At 35.5% G+C, this 27,806-nt stretch overlaps 1 protein-coding gene across 1 annotated transcript in view; it reads right to left on the bottom strand.

The window, feature by feature from the left end:
• Positions 1–4,392: 4,392 nt before the first annotated feature.
• The window catches only part of LOC127878829 (ETS translocation variant 4-like), an 86,268-nt gene continuing 62,854 nt past the window's right edge, over positions 4,393–27,806 (bottom strand). Inside the window, exons 4-10 of the mRNA XM_052425354.1 lie at positions 27,618–27,752; positions 24,705–24,785; positions 21,505–21,633; positions 14,675–14,791; positions 6,926–6,993; positions 5,425–5,630; positions 4,393–5,264 (exon numbers count right to left, since the gene is read on the bottom strand). Coding sequence (XP_052281314.1) covers positions 5,156–5,264; positions 5,425–5,630; positions 6,926–6,993; positions 14,675–14,791; positions 21,505–21,633; positions 24,705–24,785; positions 27,618–27,752 — 845 coding nt within the window. The 3' untranslated portion in view covers positions 4,393–5,155. The remainder of the gene's footprint in view (positions 5,265–5,424; positions 5,631–6,925; positions 6,994–14,674; positions 14,792–21,504; positions 21,634–24,704; positions 24,786–27,617; positions 27,753–27,806) is intronic.

The raw sequence follows: 27,806 nt of genomic DNA on the forward strand, positions 1-27,806 counted from the left end.
CTCTGGAGCACTTCCATACAACATCTTTAGATCGTGAGAAATTGATACACACAAATTACCAAAGAATTCAACTTATTTTGCATCCAATTATTGTTGCCAATAGAAATGCCCACAACTATATTAGCACAAAGCAGTAAAAAAAGCATACTGATCTTTTATTCCTTGTCTATTAATCTTTGCATGTAATTGGGCACTTAGTTTATTATGCAATTAACAATCCATACTACTATGTGCGGTGCATATGTAGCAAGTCTGGACCCAAATTAAAACGCCATGCAACCATTAAGACTTCCATAAAGTATCTGTAGATGTGATACAGTCTCTGTGTAGGTGTGAAAACTATTTATAGCCTAATTATGTGAGCATAAGTGGACTTTGGCGGCAATGCAACAGATGAACTGTTTCTTTGTTCCACAAAAAGCTAGCAACATTTATTAATTGGGTAGAATAAACATTGAAATTACATGAAGCTGTTCAAGTTTATTTTATATAAGCCTCTCTCTGACAAACCTGGATTGAATGCATGTGCATAACGTTTCCCCCCAGAAAGCCTGGGCTAGCCTACGGACAGCACAGGCAATGCTGGGACGGCACTTTACACACATGCATTAAACCCCGCTTTCCCACAGCGAAGCTGAAATAAATTGTTGTTTGCTGACAAATACTAATGTTTTACATAAACACCAATGTGCAGCCACCCATTAAAGGGATCTTTTCACGGTTTGGTAATTGACAAAATTGAAAAAAAGTTGTTTCAGCTTCACAAATTTTTGGTTTAGTTATGATATTTGTGAGGATACTGAACATTAACCATGCTCTAATATAGCCATTATATGCATCTTTTGACGATTTAAAAACCTAAAAATTATAAAGCGTTGCAACGCGAAACGATTGAATAATTTGGAGAGTTCTGTTGTCGTTTAAATTTGTGAAACTACGAAGATTGCTTATATAACGTATAAATACGCATTCTATGTATACTTGGCATGATAGCTCAGTTGGCTAATGCGTTTTTACTTTAGGATTCCGGGGGTCACTGGTTCGAGCCCTGCTGCAGGCTACTTTTTTTCCTTTTTTAAATTTTATTTTTGATTTTTTACTGGAGCTTTTAAAATTTAATGTTTACATTAATCAATTATAAAGCATTTAATGACACACTTCAAAACATGCCAAAATCTGTGAAAAGGCCCCCTTAAAAGCCATTCTTTATAATGTGACATTTGAAGATCTTAATCAGCATTAACAATGTCTTCATTTGTATGGGAAAGACCCATATTTCTGCAAGAGAAAAAAACCATTAATTCATCATCTATCTATTCCTAAATCTAGTCTGGCAGGGCAGGTTTTTAATGCAATCATCAGACTAGGATCATGATTTAAATACATGGTAAGGAGCACACTGTGTGTATTGTTGATATTTAATATCTCATATCCATGGCAGTGTTATTGGGGCCACTATCCATGGCAGTGTTATTTGGTTTGGTGGGCCACTATCCATGGCAGTGTTATTGGGGCCACTATCCATGGCAGTGTTATTGGGGCCACTATCCATGGCAGTGTTATTGGGGCCACTATCCATGGCAGTGTTATTGGGGCCACTATCCATGGCAGTGTTATTGGGGCCACTATCCATGGCAGTGTTATTGGGGCCACTATCCATGGCAGTGTTTTGTTATTTGGGGCCACTATCCATGGCAGTGTTATTGGGGCCACTATCCATGGCAGTGTTATTGGGGCCACTATCCATGGCAGTGTTATTGGGGCCACTATCCATGACAGTGTTATTGGGGCCACTATCCATGGCAGTATTATTGGGGCCACTATCCATGGCAGTGTTATTGGGGCCACTATCCATGGCAGTGTTATTGGGGCCACTATCCATGGCAGTGTTATTGGGGCCACATACATGTGAAGCTGCATGTTGACAGTTATTTGTTTGATAACTTTTTACTTTTACTTCTCTGATGGTATCACTTTTTAGAAACTGCTCTCTGATATGTAAATCATTATTGTGAATTGCCTATATTTCTCTTTGAACCAGAAGATAGCATAAAATAAAAACAGTTTTCATTTATTGAATCAGAACAATTATTTTTGGTTGATAAATCTTTGACAAGAAATAACAAATACATACATAACATTTAATTTAAATACTGTCTGCAAAAATTATGTCATAAAACATGCTCTTATTAGAATATTCATTACACAAAACAGTTTTATTTAAAATTTAATGAGAGCTCAGATAACCACTAATATGAAACACAAATATTAAAAAAATCAGATTAGAGAAAATATTTTAAATATGGTTTACATATTTTGTTACAAGGGATATGAATAATATTAATGAGTATTTCAAATAAATATCACACACCCCATAGAGGAGGATAAAATGTATTGTCAACCATAGGATGGTTATATCAACCGAGGTGAAAGCTGAGGTTGACATTAACATTTCGAGGGTTGACAAAATGTTTCATTACCCTCTATGGGGTGTGATGTTATTTTTATATACAAAACAACGCGACATTATCCATGGAACATTCATAATAAAATGAAATCAGCCTTCAGTACATTTTGATTAGCCTAATGAAAGAAGTTTGTTTTCAGAAGTGTCAATTGGGGTGTGATATATATTAAAAAATCTTCAATGGGTTTGCTTAAATCACTTATTAAATAAGGTGTACAAAAATCTAAGCGAATTGTGCAACATGAATGGATGAGATAGAGCTAAAACAATGTGTGTATCAAATATTTAGCACAAATTTTATATAAATGACTCTTTATTAAAAACATTTAGCTGCATGTGGCGATACATTTATTTGCACTTGATAAGCATCATTACATAGGGTTATTAGTGCGCCTTGACCATGTTATTGTTTTAGTAGATCTGAAACCATTTGTTTCAGTCGTGTCTAAAATTGTAAGAAGTACAAAAACAAATTAACCAAATATAGGTTCTCATTAGTATTGGCGAATTTGAAAACGAGTCATATTTCTGGTGAGCAGGATTTTAATGAAATGAAAATTTAGTGCTCAGTATACTTTTGTTAATGTAAATTACATGGGACATGTCTCTTGTTGGATAAAATTCGATAAACAATGAATAGATGTAGGCATCTTCAGAAGCTTAAGATACATTTAAAGTTTCAGATTCCATCAGCTTTGGTTTCCGTTCTTCTATTTTTAGCTCCATGTCAGGTTGAGATTAAACAATGTCCTATGCAACGTTTTATGTTGTTGAACACTAAGTATGTGGAAATGGTACATGGGAACATAGGTGAGGTAAAAAAGATAATTAATTTAGTTATGCTAAATGGGACATAGAAAATAGTTCATGCACTGTTTCACAAATGCACTTAACATTTGTACTACATAGGTAACAAAGTAACAACACAGTATAAGTTAGCACATACATGTTTTTTACAAAACAAGAAAACCAGTAACAAATGTATCATGTTTAACGCGCTCAGATGAAACCCGAACACACAATACACTGATATATACAAGATAAAACCTGAGGTGAGCATTAAAAACAAATACTTATTCATTAAAAGATATCACTTAAACATGGGCAATAGTAATTTACAATAAATATCATCATGGAAAAATATATTTGGAAACACTCGTTGGTTGGTCAGGTAAGAACTGGAATGTGGGGTAAAATATTTTAGTTTATAGCTAGACCACTAAAAGCATCAATGCCTTATCACCATATATGACATACAGAATGATAAGCTTTGTGGCTTTTCAATAAATACTATAGTTAACATTGGAGGACAAGATTGGGCTTCAAGATACAGATACAATAGAGCTATATTATGCAGCTAACACGTTGTTAGCAGAGTTATAAATTGAGACATAAATGAATATTTTATAAAACATGAATAAACCTGAAGGAAACGATGCCAACATTTGCTACACTTTTAAGCACATAAAAATGCAAACTTAATTCAGGTAAGAAGCATTTGATTAATGCCAAGCGGTGCTTTCCATTAACAAGCAAAAGATTAGTTGTTAACAATAAATGACTTAGCATATCATCTTTTAACTTAGAGGAAAAGGATTCCATCAATTTGTTTTATTAAGGAAAAATACAATGTATGCAATTCATTCTAATTTGTAGCTGAATAGATTTTGATGTGAACAAGGAGCTACACAAACTGTTTAACCCTTTGCATGCTGGGAAATTTGTCTTCTGCTAAAATGTCTTCTGCTGAATTTGTAAAATTAGCATTTTCTTTGACTTTTTTCAAAGAACACTATCAGAATAGCAAACAGTTTGGATCCTGATGATGCCCACGTTCTGTGGCGTCTCATCTGGATCCAAACTGTTTGCCAAGGCCTTTAAAATTCGGTTCCAGCGCTGAAAGGGCTAAGAAATAAAAAATTGCACTTATTTAAACAATTTAATTGGAAATTTACCACATTTTATTATTTACATTAAAAAATATGTAGTTCTTGTTAAAATGTCCATCATCATTCATTATCAACATTTTATAATACAGATATGTACACACATACTGGCAATATACAGAAATATAGGGATAGAATGAAGAGAAAAATGGCACACAGATGAAAAGGATACAAGTTATTATGGTCTATCATTGAAATGCACAAAGTTCCTTATACAGAATGAGGATCAATGCAGTTCATTAGAGGTCTTTGCCATGGGCACACTGCACTGCTCTGCCCCTTGTTTTCTATTAAAACGGAGCCACATACCCTCATAGCAAATTATAAGAATCTTTTCCTCAAAGTGCCTACAGCTCTGAGATCAAAATCACAATGTACAATGTCCCAGTACAAGCAATAAACAGACAGGACTTGTAGCACTAGTTCTGACTGTACCATATGATCATGGTTATCAGCACAATGATGGTGACCTTCATTTGTCACTGGTCACTAATGCTATTGTTGAAAGCATCTTGCACTGGCCTATTCAAGCGGGTGATTTTGATTCTTTCACACAAAAGGTGCCAAAATCAGACTCTGGAACGAATCTAAATGGGTCAATGACTGACTAGGTTTTCAGCATGTCTGACCTGATTTCTTGTGATCATATGACCTGGTCACAAGATCAAGTAACCATGGCCTGGAGCACATGATTTCCTGATCCACTCATGAGATATAAAGCCTCCTGGGTTTGTATGTTGGGCTATGCATTTGTGCAGTCGATTTCGATGATCTGTTTTGGAACCTCTGCAAACTGATACACGAGACGCTGTCCATCCACTTTGTTAAGAATACCCCGCGCATAGTAGTACCTGAAAAAAATGTCACGCTTTCATGATTTCATGTTATTTATGTTGAAAAGGTTGCAAGTCAAAAAGAAACATTACTTTTTTGCAGGTACTTGTGTACAAGGTGTAGCCTTTAGACTCATGGCACAAATTCAGACACAATAAGATATTCATAATAAAATACCTCAATGCTCGGCCCATTGTTTCATAATTCATGTCGGGCTTGTTTTTGTGAAGACCCCATAATTTTGACACGGCCTTGGAGTCCACAAGCTTGAAAATGCCCTTCTCCCTGTTCGTCCACTTGATGTACCGGGGACATGTCTCTCTGTTCTGTAACAACTGGAGCAGGAACTCCCACAGATATGTTGTGCTGCCTGCAAAGTGGAAAACACATCATCTGACCAGTGTCATGCAAAAACGGGTCTTATGCCAAAGGTAGCCATTGTAGCTCCAGACCAGCCAAGGGATCTGCTCAGTCGGTCATGAGAAACCCTGTTTGCTATATAGTCACACACTATTTGACACTATTAGATTCCACAATAATGCAATGGATCATATTCATGGCAATCTGCATATTTGCATTAGCTGCGTTACTGGTTACAAAGTCTTATGACATGGTAGCTCCTGAACAGACTCTGCAAATGCCCTAGCCGGTCTTAATCCTTTGCATGCTGGGAAATTTGTTGTCTGCTAAAATGTCGTCTGCTGAATTTCTAAAATTAGCATTTTCTTCATTTTTTTTTCCAAAGAATACTATCAGAATAGCAAACAATTTCGATCCTGATGAGACGCCACGTTCTGTGGCGTCCCATCTGGATCCAAACTGTTTGCAAAGGCCTATAATATTCGGTTCCAGCACTGAAAGAGTTAAGCATAGCTGGCCACATATGGCATAAGACCAATTTAAGCATGTATTGCATGCCATCATGTTTTCTAGCATTAATTCCTTCTGCATGTACAGCTGCATAATTTAGGACTTTTTGATAAAAAAAAGAAGTATAAACATTCATCAAAAGCCAGAGCAGCTTCTTTAATGCCATGGTATTTGTAAGTGAGGCTGTTTTTCTCCTTCATATGAACTCAATTGTGCATCTTGGTAATTGATTGCAGATTCAAAAATGTATTCAAAACATTGTAGGACAGCTGGATGGAACTAAATCATGGCTTGTATAATAGCAGACAACAGTCAGATATTGCACAGTCAGAAATTGCAGTCAAGTTTAACGAACACATTTTTTGTTTTGACATTATGCAAACCATTAAATGAAGTGTTATTTGCAACAACCATAAATTTACACTAATACTATCATTTCTAGATTCTGTTTTTTTTTTCTTGGAGTCTGTTCTTACAGCAGAATTGCCTTGGTATCTATAGATGAATGCATTCTTGCCCATCCTATTACATCCTTTTCACACCAATTGTGTCCAATGCAATAAAGCTCACTGCATGATAGAAATGTGCTGATAGTTTCAGTGTTTTAAGAAATAAAATGTGGGGACATAACTATTTAACAACTACATTACTTAGTTTAAATAACTTTCCCCATAAATAGTATTAAACCACATACTGATTCAAGAAGATATGCATGTTAATTATTCTTTTCACAGACAATTAATACACTCATATAATAATACTTTTTATAGGTTAGACCACAACATTATAAAAAGAAATTTTTGCTTACTCTCTCCTTTTTCTCTTTGGCTGTGGCAAACTGACTATGGTCAAACTCGTGAAACTTTGGTTTCCGACCTGAACCCAATTAAGAATTATTTTCATTTATTTCACCACTAAAATGTTTCACGACAAACTTTACCACTCATGTCAAACTCAACAACAGGGTTGGCTCCCTTCAACTAGATATATTTTAAAACAGGTTCTGTTCAAATGTGGCTTTCTTTTGCCATTCCACACAACTTGAGCAGGCAAAATGATTTATTCACATTTTTTCAGTTTACTGCAGCTTAAAGAAGAGGTACAATACACGTAAAAACATTTCTATAACATTCATACATCATTGGAACATGCAATAAAATGACACCTTTATGTAATTACATGTGTATTCATGTAATACATTTTAATGTAAGTAATCATAAGTATAATGCTGTTTGAATTATTTTAGCAATACAGCAGAAGGATGTTGACAAAAAGATAAGAAGATCCAAGATTGTGTATCTCTATATGATAATAATTATGAACTGTTATATAATAATCAAGAACGATTCTGTCTAGAAATGCATTAGGGCGGTAATAAACCGTAAAATATGGTCCATAACGTAATTTGTTTGTATGTAACCCTTAGGTGTCATTATTTCCTATGAACATTATGAGAATTGAAAAAATCCTTCAAATTCGTAATAGGTGCAAGTTTTGAGAAAAACAGCACCACACATTGTTAGCATGACATGTCAATAAAAATACCATTTACTTCATGAATGATAGATAGTAATTTTTAATAGGAGAACAAAAAACCCTGAACAAAATGTTATGCAAAATGAATAATTGCTAAAAGTAAAATACAAGATGTGTTTGTGAAACACAATGTCCCCCTATATGACGTTGACCTTGAAGGATGACCTTGACATTGACCCTTCACCACTCAAAATGTGCAGCTCCATGAGATACACATGCATGTCAAATATAAAATTGCTAGCTTCAATATTGCAGAAGTCTACATTACAAGCAATTTTGACCTATATATTTGACCTAGAAGGATGACCTTGACCTTTACCTTTCACCACTCAAAATGTGCAGCTTCATAAGTTACACTATGCATGCCCAAATATCAAGTTGCTATCTTCAATATTGCAAAAGTATTCATAAATAAGCGATTTGGGCCACATATATTTGACTCTGACCTTGAAGGATGACCTTGACCTTTCACCACTCAAATGTGCAGCTCCATGAGATACAAATGCATGCCAAATATCAAGTTGCTATAGTCAATATAGCAAAAGTTATTGCAAAATGTTAAAGTTGGCGCCAACCAACCAACAGACAGGGCAAAAACAATATGTCCCCCCACTACTATAGTGGGGGACATAAAAAGGACTGGAATGCACAAACAATCATAGCACTGGCTAAATATAGGAGATATTACTGCACAATTAGCGTAAATGGTATTTATGTTTTCAATCAACAATCATATTTCTTTCTTAAGCAGTTATTAATGGGTCACTTGTATGAGCAGTTATTGCTGAGAAGAGATCAAAGAAAATACTTCATAGCTACATTCATTTCAACAAAGAGTTATTAAAACCCACAAAATTACCATCTGGATTCATGACGCTTACAAAAATTTTAATGTCAGATATATTTTTCTAAGAAAAAACCAAACAACCTCACATATACATCACTTGCAATTTAAGCTGTCATGTTCTGTATTTTCCATGTCAATTTTAAAGTTTTTGAAAAGCAGGTTATCTGAAACTACATTCTGAATAGCATTTGACTGAAAGTACATTGCACCTGACTTTGACAAGATCAACGGAGCCTAGAAATATTTTAGAGATTCGCCCTGTCTAGAAATAGCATAAACTTCTAGATTATAATTAATGAGATAATAATTATACAGCATCATTATAATGATATTCTCATCCTGACTTCAAGCGACATTTACTGTCAAATAACTACTTTGAACTAATTCAAGCATCCTTCCTGGAAATATGCAGCACTCTCATTCTGTCCTCTGGTAATTAATGGATAACAATAGAAGTGATCTGTTTTAATATCATTATTTCATCATTTGCATACATCAATAACAATAGAAACAATAACAACATAAATTATGGAATGTATGCATATTGTAGAATGGGGACAAGAGTAATTTTGAAAATTTATTAGGATTTTTTTTACACTAATTGTTTAATCCTTACATCCAAATAACCTAATAGCTGATTGGTAGACAAATTCAAATGTCTGCGACTCTGAGATGAAACAATATTTAAGATTTGTTGAGGTAAATGAATAATTAATTTTGAATCTTTTTAAACAGCTCATGCATTGTGGATGAATGATACCACATAATAACACAATTAATACAAGAGCACCGCCTTGCGGGTGAAGACGCTCATCTATTTTTCTTCTTAAACAGTGAAGGGACCCTATCTCAATTTCAATCACAAGGGAAGGAGGGGTGGAGTGGAGGGGGGGGGGGGGTAGGGGGGGGTATAGTGTGGGGGTTGTGGTCATTTATTACATTTTCTTCGAAAAATGTAAAAAAAATGCATTTTTTTTATTATTTTTGTTTGGGGGGGGGGGGGGATGATTTTGGGTGGGATGGTTTGGACAGTTTTTCAAAAATAAAATAATACATGTTTTTCTTTGGGGGGGGGGGTGGGTTGGGGGGTGGTATAGTGTTAGGGTGTGGTGGTCATTTATTAGATGATCTTAAAGAAAAAAACAACTTTTTTTTGGGGGGGGGGGGGGCTTGGAGGATGGTTTGGGTGGAGTCTATTGTGGTATGTCAGGTAAGAGTTGTTTTGTCAAAGTATCAATCAAATCTAATCTGAAATAAAGAAGTAATGGCCAATTTTAGCAAAATTTATTTATTTGACCTTGAGAGTCAAGGTTCATTCAAAGGTCAAGGTTAAATTCAACTTGCCAGGTACAGTACCTCATGATAGCATGAAAGTATTTGAAGTTTGAAAGCAATAGCCTTGCTACTTTAGAAGTAAAGTGGATCTAAACACAAAATGTAACCATATATTCAAAGTTACTAAGTCAAAAAAGGGCAATAATTCCATAAAAATGACAACCAGAGTTATGCAACTTGTCCTTTACTGTCCCCTTATGATAGTTTGCGAGTGTTCCAAGTATGAAAGCAATATCTATGATACTTTAGGGGTAAAGTGGACCAAACACAAAACTTGAACCAAATTTTCAATTTTCTAAGTATAAAGGGCCCATAATTCCCGTCAAAATGCCAGTCAGAGTTACATAACTTTGCCTGCACAGTCCCCTTATGATAGTAAGTAAGTGTTTGCAAGTATGATAGCAATAGCTTTGATACTTTAGAAATAAAGTGAACCTAAAGACAAAACTTAACCAAATTTTTCAATTTCTAAGTATAAAAAGGGCACATAATTCTGTCAAAATGCCAGTCAGAGTTACATAACTTTGCCTGCCACAGTCCCCTTATGATAGTTAGTAAGTGTTGCAAGTATGAAAGCAATAGCTTTGATACTTAAGGAATAAAATGGACCTAAACACAAAACTTAACCAAAATTTTCAATTTCCTAAGTATAAAAAGGGCAAATAATTCTGTCAAAATGCATGCCAGAGTTATCTTACTTTGCCTGCCCAGTCCCCTCATGATAGTTAGTAAGTGTTTGAATGCAATAGCATTGATACTTTATGAGAAAAGTGGACCTAAACACAAAACTTAACCGGACACCGACGCCAAGGTTATGACAATAGCTCTTCTTTTTTTTCAAAAAAATAGATGAGCTAAAAAAACAAATCCAATTGTGAACTACAAAAAAACATTCCTCATACTTATTTATTAATTTGGAATTTAATTAAAATAACATTAAATATGCATACAACATGACTGCAAACTTGACACAGAGTTAGTTTTTTTCCTTGTACAATTTCAATTAAAGTAGATTCATCAAAATTTATGAAGCTATTATACTTTACTACCAACAATCAACAGAACTTGTAATCATGGTTGCAGACATTTATTACCTAATTACTTCCTAAACACAATCCATTTTTTCCCCCTGATAATTGGACACACTGTGTCTGAGATGTAAAAATGACAAGAAATTCATTTACAAATGAATGCACAAACAGAGACCCACCTGTAGTTGAAGTAATTTGCACAAATGCTCTGTCATGGTCTTAATTTTTCTTAAATTTTGTGTTCATTTTTTTCACCCATTATTTCTCTGATATTGCATGGTAATTTTTTTGTTCCAGAAGTTTTTTTAATCTTGAAAAAAAATTGTAAGGCTTTTACATTTATGTTTAATTCAAACAAAAGCATATTATTGAAAGATCATTTTAAATTATATTTAACTGGTTTTAAGTGTTACTCTCTGCTTAGCAAACAAAACTTCAATCTAAAACAACAACAACAACAACACATTTATGCTCTTTTGCAGGTATATGTCATAATGTGACTCTTACAGTTACAAGTCAACCAAAATATAGAGAATAAATTGGTTGGTGAAGTGGATGGAGAATGGCTATCTGGCAAGTCAGAGGAATTTTGGGCTCACCCGAATAAGATCCTTCGACGAGCCAGAACCATTCTCCATCCACGTCACCAACCTATTATTCTATTTATCATGTCATTTAACCGAATCCAACAAATTTCCTTTTTATTTTATGCCTTTTTTCACCGTTCATTTACATTGTAAGAGTTTAATCGGAAAATTTCTCTGGTATAATGACGTCATTTTGTTAAAAAAAATGACGTCATTTCACAGTAACTTTTGGGTTATTAGGTTACCTGGTCAACAAGCCTAATAACTTTTGGGTTATTAGGTTACCTGGTCAACAAGCCTAATAACTTTTGGGTTATTAGGTTACCTGGTTATCAGGCTGATTTAGAGCCATGTGACAATGTTAATAAATGTCTTTAACAGCTTTTTTTTAACATAATTGGCGGTAGTCATTTACAATCATAATTGCTTATGTGACAGTCTGTTTAATGCACTTCAGAACAGCAAGTGTGCAGTATGTTTGCCTTGATATCTGATGGTTAAAACACCAAATTAATCTCATTTCTTATTAAAAGCTAACAGCTACCACCTGCTGCACTTGAAAGCTGGCGTGCATTTAAAAACAAGAAACATTAATTTCTTATGAAATTCTTCAAGCAGACATTTGACGCAAACCTCACTTGCACATGACATGTCTTATGTATTACAATAATGGAGTGACACGATTTAGTATTAATATACGAAAATATACTGTTTTGGGAGTATTAAAGTGTTATTGAAGTATATGCATTTCTTATGGTTTGTGGTTTTATTTCCAAATTGAAAACTAGCCTAATGAAGTTTCCATGAAAATATTCCATCTATTGATCACCACAACTGTTAATGGTGACCTCTCAAGGTCTCTGCCAACAAACCTCACAGTAATTCATCCTCTCCTTTCTTTCGGAAACACAGATGCACAAGATTTTAGTACAGTGATGTCAATATATTAAGCATTTCCTGCCTGTGAAATCACCTGCTGCCTGAAAATTATCTATATAAGGAATCCCTTTACCACGGAGCAAACAATAAATCATGAATGATGCATTGCTAATTTTTCATTAAAAAGTTCACTACAGAATATCAACCCCAGCTGAAATGCCTAATTAAGACCATCCCAACAAAACATGCAAATTAACCCATTTATGTCTAGAAAAAATGCTTGGCAAACAGCGTAGACCCAGATGAGACACCGCATAATGCGGCGTTTCATCAGGGTCTGTGCTGTTTGCTTAATAAAGGAATTTCCGTAAGAACAAGGGCTGTTTGTAAAACATGCATGTCCCCCATATGGGCTGTCAGTTGTAGTGGCAGCCATTGTGTGAATACGTTTTTTGGAACTGTGACCTTGACCTTTGACCTTGTGACCTGAAAATCAAAAGGGGTCATCTGCGAGTCATGATCAATTAACTGTGTCAAGTCAACGTGACCTTGACCTTTGACCTAGTGACCTGAAAGTCAATATGGGTCTTCTGCGAGTCATGATCAATGTACCTATGAAGTTTCATGATCCTTGGCGTAAGCGTTCTTGAGTTATCATCCGGAAACCATTTTTCTAAGTTGAGTCACCGTGACCTTGACCTTTGACCTAGTGACCTGAAAATCAATAGGGGTCATCTGCGAGTCATGATCAATGTATCTATGAAGTTTCATGATCCTAGGCATAAGCGTTCTTGAATTATCATCCAGAAACCATTTTGCTATTTCGGGTCACTGTGACCTTGCCCTTTGACCTAGTGACCTGAAAATCAATAGGGGTCATCTGCGACTCATGATCAATATACCTATGAAGTTTCATAATCCTAGGCATAAGTGTTCTTTAGTTATCATCCGGAAACCATTTTTTTATTTCGGGTCACCGTGACCTTGACCTTTGACCTAGTGACCTGAAAACCAATAGGGGTCATCTGCGAGTCATGATTAATGTATCTATGAAGTTTCATGATCCTAGGAATAAGCGTTCTTGAGTCATCATCTGGAAACCATTTTACTATTTCAGGTCACCATGACCTTGACCTTTGACCTAGTGCCCTGAAAATCAATAAGGGTTATCTGCGAGTCATGATCAATGTACCAATGAAGTTTCATGATCCTAGGCCTAAGCGTTCTTGAGTTATCATCCGGAAACCATCTGGTGGACAGACATACGGACGAACAGACCGACATGAGCAAAACAATACACCCCCTCTTCTTCGAAGGGGGCATAAATATTCTAAATATAGAAACGGGTGATGCTCCCCAAAGGTTTTTTTAGTCACAATATTGCACTATATATTCAGATAAAAGGAAAAGTCTTGAGGGCACAGTAGTTGGGGGGACAAGAATTTTTTTATAGAAAATTTCAAAGGGCCATAACTCTGTGAAAAATCATCCGACCACAACCCGCTGATAATATGCACATCTCCTCTTGGTAGTGAAGCTTCCCATAAAGTTTCATTGAAATTCGGTCATTAGTTGCTGAGAAATAGCCCAGACAAAATTGTGCACGGACGGACAGACAGACACACACACGGACAGAGGAATCGGTGACTATATGCTCCCCCCAAAATAAATTTTGGGAGAGCATAATAAATATACTAGACATCCCTTATTTTGGAAATAAATTTATCCAATTAAGAAGTATGGGAGAGTCCACTAGGCATAAATGGGTTTACCGTTAATCCAAAACAAAAAGCTAGCTGCCTTCACACTTTATTTCAAAGATTTAGGTGCACGTGGTCCAAGAGAAAACAATTGTACTGTTTTAGATTAAGGTTTGTGTACCGAGACAAACAAGTATTTAGTTTTATATTTGCCAAACACAAGCACTTTTTGGACAATCTCAGCCAAGTCGGTTAATAATGCAGTATTGGTTTCTTTAAATTGGCCTCTTAAAATTGGTTATATGCATGAGTATAGTTGTCAAGTAAAACTGCTCTGTAAGATGGCCAAATGAGTGAAATGAACTTGTGGTGTCTGACAACAACATTGCAAACCAGCCTGTTTAACCCTTTACAACTAAGTTAATTTGTAGTTCATTTGAAGTCCCTCAGAAAGTTTAATCTAATGAAAGAATTTTTTTCCTAGATTAAAATTTTAAAGGCTTTCAGTTTAGACAGACTGTTAACATCCCTTATGAGCCTGTGCGGATTGCACAGGCTAATCTGGAAAAACACTTTACTCACATGCAGTGAGCCAAAGTTTCTCAGAATCAGGCTATTTTAAACCTGACAGCAGCCATTTACCTTTTTTACTTTTGTATCTGAGCGGGGAGGATGGAGGTGTGGTTGAAGAGGTCCCGGAGTCGGACTCTGACATGAACGACAGCCCCTGGGGAGGACTCTGATGGGGCTTATACACATCTGCAAGAAAACAACAATAAATATCACAGAAGTGCTTTAATAGGCTTAAAATAATTAATGCTTAAGAGTTTTTAGTCGTATAAGTATTCAAATAGAAGTCCAAAAAGCAAGCTCGGATTCTTGTGTTATTACAGGAGTCAATGAAAATGTTGCCAGCCCACCCATATAAATGAGCCTTGCTATGAAAACATAGGGCTTAATGTATTTGTGTAAAGTGTGACCCCATATTAACCTGTGCAGTTCACACACATGCATTAAGAACCTGTTCCCAGGGTCAGACTCAAATCAAAGTCTCCGCAAGTCTGGTTCCAAATTTTTAAGTGCTAGGCTTGTACTACTGGTGATTTTTTTAGCATAGGTGCAACGCACCTATGCTTAAGGTTTAAGCTACATTTAAAAAATCCACATGAATCGGTTGACCATTATGAAGCCTTACCTGATCAAAAATCAGACGAAATATCTATTTAATATAGTATATGGTAATTCTTACAATTTTTTTTTTGGAAACGTTTTTCTGACGTTTACTTCCAAGAATATTGCTGACACCGTTTTTAGTGAATTTTTCTAAGACCGTTTTACGTGAAAAAACCTTCTAAGAAACTAAAACAAATTTCGTTCGTAAAACAATTCTGTTCTTGTTGATAGTGACCTCACACCTAATTTCTATTTCCTTTGTTTACTGTTCTGGGAGAGGTCAAATGTTTACATAACTGAATTCATAAGGCCCTGGTTTAAGGATATGTAACATTTCATCGGTTAATTATAAATAGAAATTAACATATTCTCAGCAGGAAGTGGGGCATAAAGCACTTTTATTCTTTGAAAATGTACGATGAATGTTTTCTGACTTAAGACATGGATTCTGACCTGCCTTTCTATGGATTTGATGAAGTAGAGTTTGAATGTAATATGAGATGTGTTAATTGAAGTTAAAAAATGATTTACTTTGAGCAAGAAATTAACGTTACGAGTAGAGCTAACGGTTTAAATGTGGCATCGGATTTAATGGATTCGCGGGATTCTGGACGAGTGTTGTGTCTGTAAAATATTAAATGGAAAGCTGTAAATGTATCAAGTCGGAAAAGAAAACGGATGGTTGCATAATGGTATGCGTGAAATAATGTAATTCTACGTATTTATTTTCATAGTTATGTCATTTTGTAACCATTCACGTACGTCACTATTTGGAATTCCCGTTTCTAAAAATAGAACATTGGTAGCAACAACAAGGGGGGCGACTCGTGATGTCAGAAATCGTTAAGGTTACAATATGCTAAATAATCGAGTAATGAAGGGCTAAATAATCGAATCATGAAGGGCTGTACTCTCTAAACAAATCATCATATTTTCCTCGAAGGCATGTTATACACTTTAGACTGTTGTTCTGGTTTTATCGTTTGGAGATATTGATAGGGTAAGCATAGGTGTTCACTACTTAATCCCTGAAATAGGATAAAGTTGGAGATTAAAGTAAAAAATGGCACTGCAAAAGGTTACAATCCACTAGAAAACTGCCAAAAAAAAGGTGCAAAAACAGTCGATTTTGATTTGAGTCGAATTCTTTTTTGGTTTGAACATGACACATCTTTTTTATTGCTTAAATCGATTCAGCTAAGAATGCCCGTCAAGAAAAGGTATGGTAATGAGGGTCTTTATGTGCAAAATGTTGTATTTATTTTCGCTCAAAGTTGTCGCTTTTACATCGAAACATATAAGGAAACTATTTAGTATATTTTGACTTAAACATTTACTTCAGCAGCAACTGCCCTGTATCTTGCAACTAAGCTTTCTGCGCCATTGGCGCTCTCGTTCCATAACTGCATCATTTGATTTGAGCTTGCATGAAACTCCACACCATGAAATTGACTTAATCATTTCTACAAGCAGTATCAGCGTTGTTCATAGCTCTACTTGTATCAACCCAAAGAAACCTCACATCAGCTTTGCATTACTGATATTATTGTTTAGAGCAAAGACTTGATTGCCATGTCATGTCATTTATATAACATTGGCATTTAACTTTATGAGTATTCATCTTTTTCCTAAAAAATATATAATTAGATTCCACAATAATGCAATGGATCATATTCATGGCAATCTGCATATTTGCATTAGCTGCGTTACTGGTTACGAAGTCTAAAGACTAGTGAAATCGAAACTGTGCTTTTATCTGTCTGAATTATGTGCTATACATTCAAGAATGCAGTAAAAAAGCATTTAGGAAAATTAACAAATGACATATAAATACTGGCACACAAATGTTGTTTAAAGGTCTTTTCAGTTGCAGCTTTTGCTAACGTTAAATATTGTTTTCTTATATACTTAGAGATAACTGGAGACACAAATTCTTGTTTTTGTTCGAAGTGAACTACGTGTTGGTGTGCACTTATGGCTCCTTTTTCACAATTAATGTTCTTTTTTTCTAGAAAATTCTGATCTTATAGAAAACATAATTATGACCAGACAAATTGTCATGCTTTAAAGAGCAGACAAGACAGTTTCCTGGCAACCAAAATGACTTCATAGCAACCTGCATGTACAAATTGAGAATCAGTTTAGTGTGTGTGGAAACTGTGAGCTTCCTATTTAAACTATCTGAAAGTACAAGTCATTTCCATGGTTTGCTTTTTTTATTACTAAGAAATTAATGTTTTGCACGCTTTTACAACAACAGTAGAAATAAAAAGATATAATTGTGTGTTGTTGTTTTTCTGTTTTAATTTCACTTCTTGCGAAATAAAATTTATTTCTGATTAACTTTTTTCTGCTGTTTACTGATGAAAAAAAAACTGGACGTATACAAAAAGATAACCAACTAGAAAAATATTTTTTCTTCACCATGACATAAAAAACAAATAAACGCATTAAACCTTTTTTTTGTAACTTTTTTAATAGAAGAGACCTTTTACGATAATCAATAATAAGACACAGTTTTCTCTGAACTCTTTACTGGATTGCTATTATTCATGCAAACCAAAGAATTCATGACCAGGCCTAATGAAGAACATCCTAGTAATAATGGCCCATGAATGAACTTCTGAATAATAATGGCCATGCCTCATTAATTAACACCCAAATAATAATGGCCATTCCTCATGAATGAACACCCCAGTAATAATGGCCATGCCTCATTAATAAACACCTCAATAATAATGGCCATGCCTCATAAATGAAAACCCTTGTAAAAATGGCCATGCCTCATTAATAAACACCCCAATAATAATGGCCATGCCTCATTAATAAACACCCCAATAATAAGTGCAATGCCTTATTGATAAACACCCCAATAATTAACGCCATGCCTCATGAATGAACACCCCAGTAATAATGGCCTTTCCTCATTAATAAACACCCCAATAATAATGCCCATGCCTCATTAATAAACACCCCAATAATAATGGCCATGCATCATAAATAAACATTCCAATAATAATGGCCATGCATCATAAATAAACATTCCAATAATAATGGTCATGCCTCATGAATGAAAACCCCAATAATAATGGCCATGCCTAATTAATGATCACCCCAGTAATAATGGCCATGCCTCATAAATGAAAAACCCAGTAATAATGGCAATGGCTCATTAATAAACACACAAGTAATAATGGCCATGCCTCATGAATAAACATCCCAATTATAATGACCATGCTTCATGAATGAAAACCCCAATAATAATGGCCATGCCTCATGAATGAACACCCACATAATAATGGCCATACCTCATGAATGAACACCAAACGAATAATGGCATCTTTGCCATCATCTACAACTATAGAAACTGTACCATGTGACAATGTGAAGATGTTGACTATCCAACCTTGGACCACCCAGAAGCCTGCTCATCTTCTACATTGTATTGCAGTCCATAACCTTAACTTTTTGTTAGCACTGTCATCCATCCCCCTTCATCTTTTAAGAGGCCTGTTTTTCCCAACATTGAGTGCTATTATCATCCCCAGAAAATGCTTTATAGAAAGATAATCTGTAAAATTGTTATAATTATCATCCTATACAGCAAAACCTAAAAATATTGAGGAGTACTTAACCTAACAAAATCATTAGGAATCAAAGTGTCAATAACAAAACAAAAATGTTCCCTTTATCCAAGAATGTCTGGATGGTGGCAAACTGTTTCCTTGCTAGTACTAAAGGAGTCAGTTACCCTCACATCAAACAGTTTCCATAATGACAAAATGAGATGTAACATACTTTCTATTAAAAATAAACAACAGGTCTGTTGATATTGAAATATAAGGACAACAATTCTGCAAAAAGAATTCCTGTAAAGTCTCACAAGCCTGGTGAAGAGTTCCTCATTTTCCAGCAGAACTAAGGCATGTCTCAGATACTTGTAATTCAGCACTAAGGCTAGATTACCAAAACATTGCCTGCAATAAGCACCCATTCATCTAGTCTTCTTTGAAAATTAAGCCTGAAAAAAATACCTATTCACCTAGTTTTCTTTGACCAGCAGTATATGATACCTCCTTTAATACTACAACAATTAATTACTGTCCATTACATGGCTTGTGAACTAAGTTGAGAGACAAAAATAATTTTCAACAAAAGCATACTTTCTAATCTTGATTTTTTTCTTTACTTCCACCCCAAAAACAAACACTTAACAGGGCAACAATCTTTCAACAAGAGCTGTCCCAATAAGAAGACTTATGCCCCTTATAAACGCATGATAGAAGTTATGAGCTTTTTTCGAAACCTAAACGCAGATTTCGTAACCTAAACACAGACTCTAAGTTCAAGGTCAAGGTCACAGGGGTCAAAATTTTTGTGCGTATGGAAAGGCCTTGTCCATATACACATGCATTCCAGATATTAAGGTTACATCTCAAGGGACATAGAAGTAATGAGCATTTTTCGAAACCTAAACGCGGACCCTAAGTTCAACGTCAAGGTCACAGGGGTAAAAATTTGTGTGCGTATGGACAGGCCTTGTCCATATACACATGCATACCAGATATGAAGGTTACATCTCAAGGGACATAAAAGTTATGAGCATTTTTCGAAACCTAAACGCAAAATGTGACGGAAAAACGGACAGACGGACGGACAGTCCGATCATTATATGCCCTCCTATCGGGGGCATAAAAACCTAACAACATTATTATATGATAATAAGATTAGCATAACATTTTTAGGATCAATGACACAGCCAAATTATTGTTTCAAATCGACTGCTGTCATTTAGAGTAAATATATTTTGTGCTATTAGCCATTCACTTGGATACCAATAAACAAGGAAGAGCTCATGTACACTTGATAAAAAAAACTTCACCCCAGATAATCAAGATGAAAAATCCATTATATGGGGAAAAGACTTCATGTAGAATAAAAATGAACTTTGTCTATGCCTAAGGATGTCTGTCTGCTAATGTCTTGCTCTACTAGATGCTTCCATTTCAGTTATATCTATTAAACGCAATCAATACTGCCTGTGGAATTTTCACTTCTTACTTAGTGAACTACATTTAAGACTTTTCTTCCAGATAAGCACAGACTGCTGACAGGTGTGTTCACAATTTCATACAAATAAATTTTCAATTCATTCAGAAATGACCTTAATGTAGTTTAATGGAAAGTTTATAGAGATAGTGGTGTCCCCAATTTAATTATTGCATCATACATTAATGAACTACTTATATGCCTTTAGCATATGTTCATAAGCGTTTTAGGTTTAAGCACGACGCGGACGGCGAACACAACGACGGACACGACACGACGAGCTGGCTATGACAATACCTCGGGTTTTCTCCGAAAACAGCAGAGCTAAAAATAATTTGCCATAATGCCACCCAAACAAGGTTGTTTCCCCGAGTATACGGCTTTAACCCATTTATGCCCAGTGGACTCTCCCATCCTTCTAAATTGGATCAACTTATTTCCAAAATTAGGGACGTCTAGTATATTTATTTCTATATTTAGAATATTTCTTATAGAAATTCCTTTAAGCAAACAACGCAGACCCTGATGAGACGCCGCATAATGCGGCGTCTCATCTGGGTCTATGCTGTTTGCCAAGCCTTTTTTCTAGACGCTAGGCATAAATGGGTTAATACCAACCCAGCATGAGGAATCTTAAAGAGCTGGCACATTTATTTGCTAGGTGGTTAGTTGACAACAGTAGGTGCCTTATCTCTGTGGACAGGCTTAAATGGCGCAGACATGTGAACATACACTCCCCTAGGCCTTGAAGAGATGGGGAAACTCACACATAACATACATCAACCTTTATGTAAAAGGCACATCCATTTAACCCTGGTTATTTTCAAACGTTTCTTCAAGAATTTATAAATAAAGGCATGGTTCAAAAAGCCTTTTTGAAGTCTTCAATGAATAATAGGCCTGTTGCATTATTTTTATCCGCATCAATTAAATCAATTGTATTATTTTGCCTTTTTGACATTGTTTGATAAAATCTGTTTGATCAGGAATTATTAAAGAGGGAAACACTTTTTTAAATTCAATTTCACATTTTGTAGTGACTGTGTAGTCTACATTCAAAAGACAAATGGGTATCCAATTTGAAACTATTCCAAACAAAAGTGGTCACTTACCAGACATAAAAAACCTTGAATTTATGTTAACATCTCTCCATGGCTAATGCAATTGGATTTTCACTTTGCTTATATCACGCAAGAGATAAGTTCCTAAAAGAAGGGCTGGTTATCCCCTGATTTGCCCCTGCAACGTACCTGGTCTCATGGCAACGTGTGTGGCTGTGTTGAAGTGAGCAGGCAGGGGTTGGTGAGCAGGAGGGGGTTGGCAGAACGGAGCAACATAACGCTCCTTCGGTGAACTGTCTGTCTGTGACGCTAGGTATGCTGCACAAACAAAGGCACAGTTTATGCGTTGAACATACAAGAATGCTTATTTTTCATACAAGTTAAATATCATACAAGTTGAGCCTACACGAATGTGCTATCTTCCAATCTGTCTTAAGCCATACATGATCTTCATGATAGTTATGTTGTAGATGTTTTGAATGAACATCAATCTGACAGTTCTGCAAATTTAGATTGCCTTAATATGGAACAAAATAATAGTATACCAAATGAAACATAATAGATTCCTGGACATTTTTGGAAAAAAAGCAATTTCAGGATTGGGATTTTATTCGTGTGAAAACTCCTCTAATTTGGAAAAAAAAAATTATTTTATAATAATTCAAATTAGAAAAACAAAATAGTATAAATTTGGTTATATACTTTTTTTCATGCAATTGAAATAAAATTGAGATATAAAAATCATAAGACTCTTCTTCCTTAAAAAAGAGTTTTTTTATAAAGAAATTGGGATTTTTTACATTAAATTGGGAATTTTTGTTGACTATTTTTTGGAATGGGTCGGTTAAACATACCGTATTTTTTACATCAGAATGAGGCCAGGCTTTATAAAATAATTTTAAGTCTTTATACTTATGAAAACAGCGCTAACAAACATCAATAACTGATCCACCTTCAACTGTCATAAGATGTGCCTGCAATAACCTTGCATGAACAGAAAATTAAACAAAAAAAAAGCCAGCCAAAATAGCATAAGATCAAAACGCTTGTTTCTTCTCATTAACACAAATACATTTGGTGGTTATAATTGCCTGTGCATTTTTTTTATAATAAGCTATTATTAGACGCTGCTCTCTAAGTTACAGGATATCATTTGCACCAGCAGCTCTTGTGGCATGCAATACACGCCACAAAAACAGTGCTGCCTTGCTGTTTTGTCATTCAAAAACAGTCAGTGTTTCAACACTATTGAAACACTAGACTTGTTGTATTCCCCAAACAGGAAATTGTTTGGAGAGCAGTGTAAAGAAAAGGACCTGAGATACAAAAAACAATGCCCCACTTTTTTCAGCTATATCATGCAAAAAACCTTTGTGCACTAGATGTAATATGTTGCAGCTCTACAAAATGTATTTGACAGGAGCATGTTTTGTTAAAGTCTACATTGAAATGCACAATAAACTAGTATTCTACTGTGGACCAGAAAGACAAATGGCCATAATTCTGCTAAAACTGGTCGCAGCTGAAAATCCTTCCTGAATGCATATCAAGGACAGTCAACAGTGAAAGTATGACCGAAAAATCTACTAAGTTGTTAACCCTTTGCATGCTGGGAAATTTGTAGTCTGCCAAAAATGTCGTCTGCTGAATTTCTAAAAAGAGCATTTTCTTTGTGTTTTTTTTCAAAGAATAATATCAGAATAGCAAACAGTTTGGATCCTGATGAGACGCCACGTTCTGTGGCATCTCATCTGGATCCAAACTGTTTGCAAAGACCTTCAAAATTCGAAAGGGTTAAAGGAATTGTAAACACAACATTTTGGTAGAATATATAATGATAAAGTGGAAAGTCAGACAACTAGACATCTTGCTGCAAACAATTGTTGCAGCAGAAATTCTTTTCTTTAATATTATGTACGCAATGAGCTGCTCATTGAACCGTGAAAGTGAGATTGATATCCACTCAGTAGTTAGGGCTGGGTTGAAAACACACGCTTAACCCATTTATGCCTAGCGTCTAGAAAAAATCCATTTTCAATCAGCGAAGACCCAGATGAGACGCCGCATGATGTGGCGTCTCATCCGGGTCTGCGCTGTTTGCCTAAAGGAATTTCTGTAAGAAATATTCTAAATATAGAAAATAAATATACTAGACATCGCTAATTTTTGAAATAAATTGATCCAATTTAGAAAGAAGGGAGAATCCACTAGGCATAAATGGGTTAAGGATGTACTGAAGTACGGACAAGAGCAATTCTTTATGCCTCTCAAACATGAAATATGCAGAGAACCATTCCTCATTTCTTGAGATATGCATAATCCTATTTAGACAAAATTTTATTCAAAATACAATAAGACTTTAGCTTAAGTCTAAGTCTGCTTTCAAAATGTTACATTCAAAGACAAGCTGACAAAGCAAGGGTCACTGTGTCTCAAGATTAAGTAGCTCAAGAGGAATGCCCTAAAAGCAATAAACACATCCTTAAAGCTTAATAGTATATGCAACATCATGATGTTAAGCCAGGTCCCTTGGTAATCTGGAAATAAAACTGCAGACAATAACTTCTTATTTTACAGCTTATAGGCAGGCATAAGGAACAACAATATGTTTCATGATTAAGAAACCTTGTATTACAAATAAAACATGGATGCTTATATAACAAAAGCAAGTTGCATAAGGAGAACTACATGTAAAGAGGCTCTGTTGATAAAGAAGTCTCAAAAATAAAAACTATTTTTGTAGAATTTCGCTTTGACAAATACTTAAAGCACTGACATAGCAAAAGATGATATTTACAAGTAGCTCAGTAGGAAGACTGCTGGATAGGAGATATTTACAAGTAGCTCAGTTTGAAGAGTGCTGGACTATCAATCTGCTGTTCACAGGTTCAATCCCCGGCCTGGCCACATAACTTGTGTGGGGTTTGGTCATGAACCCCGTTTACGGCCATTCTCTCCCTCGCCTCTGCTTCAAAAAACACTGATGTCAGTTACTGACATAAGTATAAGCACTTAGTACTGGTAAGCCAGCTAGACCAGGAAAAGTGTGAGTACCTACAGTTGCTATGGTCAGTTTTGAGCAGTGAATACACTTTTAGCATATTGACTGCTTGAAAATCTCACCTTACTAGTGACCTGAAAATCAATAGGGGTCATCTGCCAGTCATGATCAATGTACCTATGAAGTTTCATGATCCTAGGCCTATGCATTCTTGAGTTATCATCCGGAAACCATCTGGTGGACAGACCGACGGACGGACCTACCGACATGTGCAAAACAATATGCCCCCTCTTCTTCGAAGGGGGGCATAAAAATACCTTGTAAAAGTGTAATGACTACTATAGGTCGAAACAAACACACAGCAAAACTAGAATTTGTTAGCTGTTACCTTGCAGTCTGAGCTTGTCATCAGATGACTCCAGATCACTGGACACACCACTGTCACTGTCTGCCGGACTGGGTGGTAACACTGCAGAGAAAATGGGGAGACTATATGAGCCTTGGGCTAGGAAAACTGGGCTAAATGTATGTGCGTAAGGTGTTGTCCCAGATTAGCCTCTCCTGACTGCCCAGGCTAATCAGGGATGATACTTTCTACTTTTATGGAACTTTTTTTAACCCTTAAAGCACTGGAGCTGAATTTTAAAGGCCTTTGCAAACAGTTTGGATCCAGATGAGACGCCACAGAACGTGGCGTCTCATCTGGATCCAAACTGTTTGCTATTCTGATAGTATTCTTTGAAAAAAAATGAAGAAAATGCTTATTTTACAAATTCAGCAGACGACATTTTAGCAGACGACAAATTTCCCAGCATGCAAAGGGTTAAAAGGAAGCCTCTTCAGAACAAAAAATCTAATCTAGGAAGGTAGTCCCTGATTAGCATGTGTAAACTGCACAGGATAATCTGAGGCAATACTTTACAAACATGCACTAAGCCCTGTTTTCATAGAACAAGGCAGATATGTAATATTTACTTTGTAAGGTACTATGCGAGGTTACTCTGCACCAATGTTGCATCCTCGGACCACCCAAGGTGTCCCTGCACCCCTGCTTTATTTACCTTCAAGCTCATCGAAAGTTGCAATGTTTTTGTTAATCATAGCTGCATTTGTTTATTTGACAACTTATTGAAGCTTTCAAAATCAGTTTGTAAAATAAAGTTGTGTTTTGTTCAGCAATCATTAACATGGTTATTGGCTGTTGTAAAGCTTTTAGAAGACTAGAATTTTATATCAACATCATTTTGTATAACTCTTGAGAAAAAGAAGGGAAAGAGATATAGTACACACTATGAACACCAGAAAACTAGTAAAATTTCAATGTTTTCCATAATTACACAATCTGCAACAATCTCAAGAACTGAAAAGCCTGAACAAGTGGCTGCTGCTAGGATTTTATTCTTAGTAAATTAAATTATCTCCAGCATCTCGTCTGGCATTTAAATATGGAAACAGTTCAGCCAGTTCTGCTGTTTCAAACATCTGGGTTGAAACTGAAAAGATTGAAATGTATAGCAGTTTTTTTTTAACTTTCAAAATACAGGTTTGCAGTTTCAAGAGGGAGCTTATCAAATACATTAATCTAATTCCTCCACTGGCTTATTTCCGCATTCCAAAGTATTTCAGAATTTTCATTGCATGAGAAAATATGAGGTCTTTTTTTATTGACCTCTTTTTCTTTCAAATGTCTTGAAAACACACAGGTGTCTGGGGTAGTGTAGATTGTAGATATTTAAATGAGCAAGTAAAACTTATGTTAATGAGATTCACTTTATGAAAGACTGTGCATTTTCTTGATAATTTTTTAATGATAATAGTTTGTTACTTTATTTGTTATTATCATAAACCAATTGCTAAATTTTTTAAAATAAGAACATAAGGAACTGCCCGTTTCCGAGTACCTTAAAAGAACTGCCCCTGCAGAACAAAAGCAGGTTGTTTGCTTCAATAAAAAACCTTTAACAATCGAATTACGCAATATCAGTTGTCAATATTTTTATCTTTAAACCCAGTGTTTACAATGTACTTGCCCAAACGCAAAATTTATCAGTCACAGGACAAATAATTTGAGGTCATATTTCAAATATATTGCGCACACTACGTATATTATTTCCTGGTATTGAAAAAGATTTGAAGTATAATGAAATATGATAAGAGCTATAACACTTATCTGCCGTATCTTGATATGTTAAGTGCTAAACTGGCTTATCCTTTATTGTAGAGAGATCACAATGAGCTAGTCAAGCAATCACTCGCTACACAAAGCAAACTTGTCTAGATTCTTGTTATTTGACCTTGTAAAGCGGAACAGGAAACTTAATGCGTAGGCTTTGAGAAAAAAAACAAAAATAGTCTGCATTTGCAAACCGGAAAAAAATGTCAACAATTTTTTTGCATAAAAATGTTCATGCTAATGTGAAACTGAAAAAGTAATTGAAGCCAACTGTAGTACAAACACTTACAAAAAGCCAAACCTTTAAAAGATTTGCCATTGTAAATAAACCCATTTATCTTCTTCCTGCCTGTGCAATAGTGCATGTTTTTGTACTTAAAATTTAATGATTTGTTTAACAATCCCTTATACTTCACTTACCGGTAAACAAAATGTCAAGATGTATTTTAATTATATGAAAGTCTGAAATTTATGGCTTTAATAGATTTCTATACATAGAATTCGTTAAAAGCATTCATAATGTTAAAACAATACTTTGTAATAACATGGCTTCTGAATTGTAGATCTAGGGCCTATGTGATCAGTGTTTTTTTTGGTATTTTTTCTTTGTTTTTGTTAGAAATGATAGAACACCCTGCATTTAAACAAAGACACCATTAACAAGAGATGTGTTTGTCAGAAACACAATGCCCCCTACTGTGCCGCTTTGATACATGTTTTTTTTTACCTTTGACCTTGAAGGATGACCTTGACCTTTCATACCTCAAAATGTGCAGCTCCATGAGATACACATGCATGCCAAATATCAAGTTGCTATGTGAAGGGACATAGAACTTATGAGCATTTTTCGAAACCTAAACGCAAAGTGAGACGGACGGACGGTCCGATCACTATATGCCCTCCTTTAACACCCATACACTATCCAATACACTTTCACCGAAAACACTTGACATTCATCACTTAAACCCTAACATCCCAAATAACTGAACAAACTGTCAATCAAATATCTAATTTGTGTTATGCAGGACAATAGTTGTACACCAGCTTCAACACAGTCCACCTAGGTCACAACACTGGAGAAGATTGCAGACTGTGTATACATGCGAATGATGAATTCCAGGGCCCTACCGTTAGTCTGTTGCTGCTGCAGAATGCCCTGCAGAAAAGTCTTGCTCTCCGCGCCCGCGCTCGGTGACTCCATACACAGCAGGGCCTCAGCTGCAACCTGTCGCCCATGACGCTGTTGCTGCTCACATGTCTCCACTGAAACAGATAACAATGATAAGACTTAAATACAGGTTGGGAGGGGGTCCTTTT

The sequence above is a fragment of the Dreissena polymorpha genome, chromosome 4, assembly GCF_020536995.1.
Source record: "Dreissena polymorpha isolate Duluth1 chromosome 4, UMN_Dpol_1.0, whole genome shotgun sequence".
Taxonomy (NCBI): Eukaryota; Metazoa; Mollusca; class Bivalvia; order Myida; family Dreissenidae; genus Dreissena; species Dreissena polymorpha.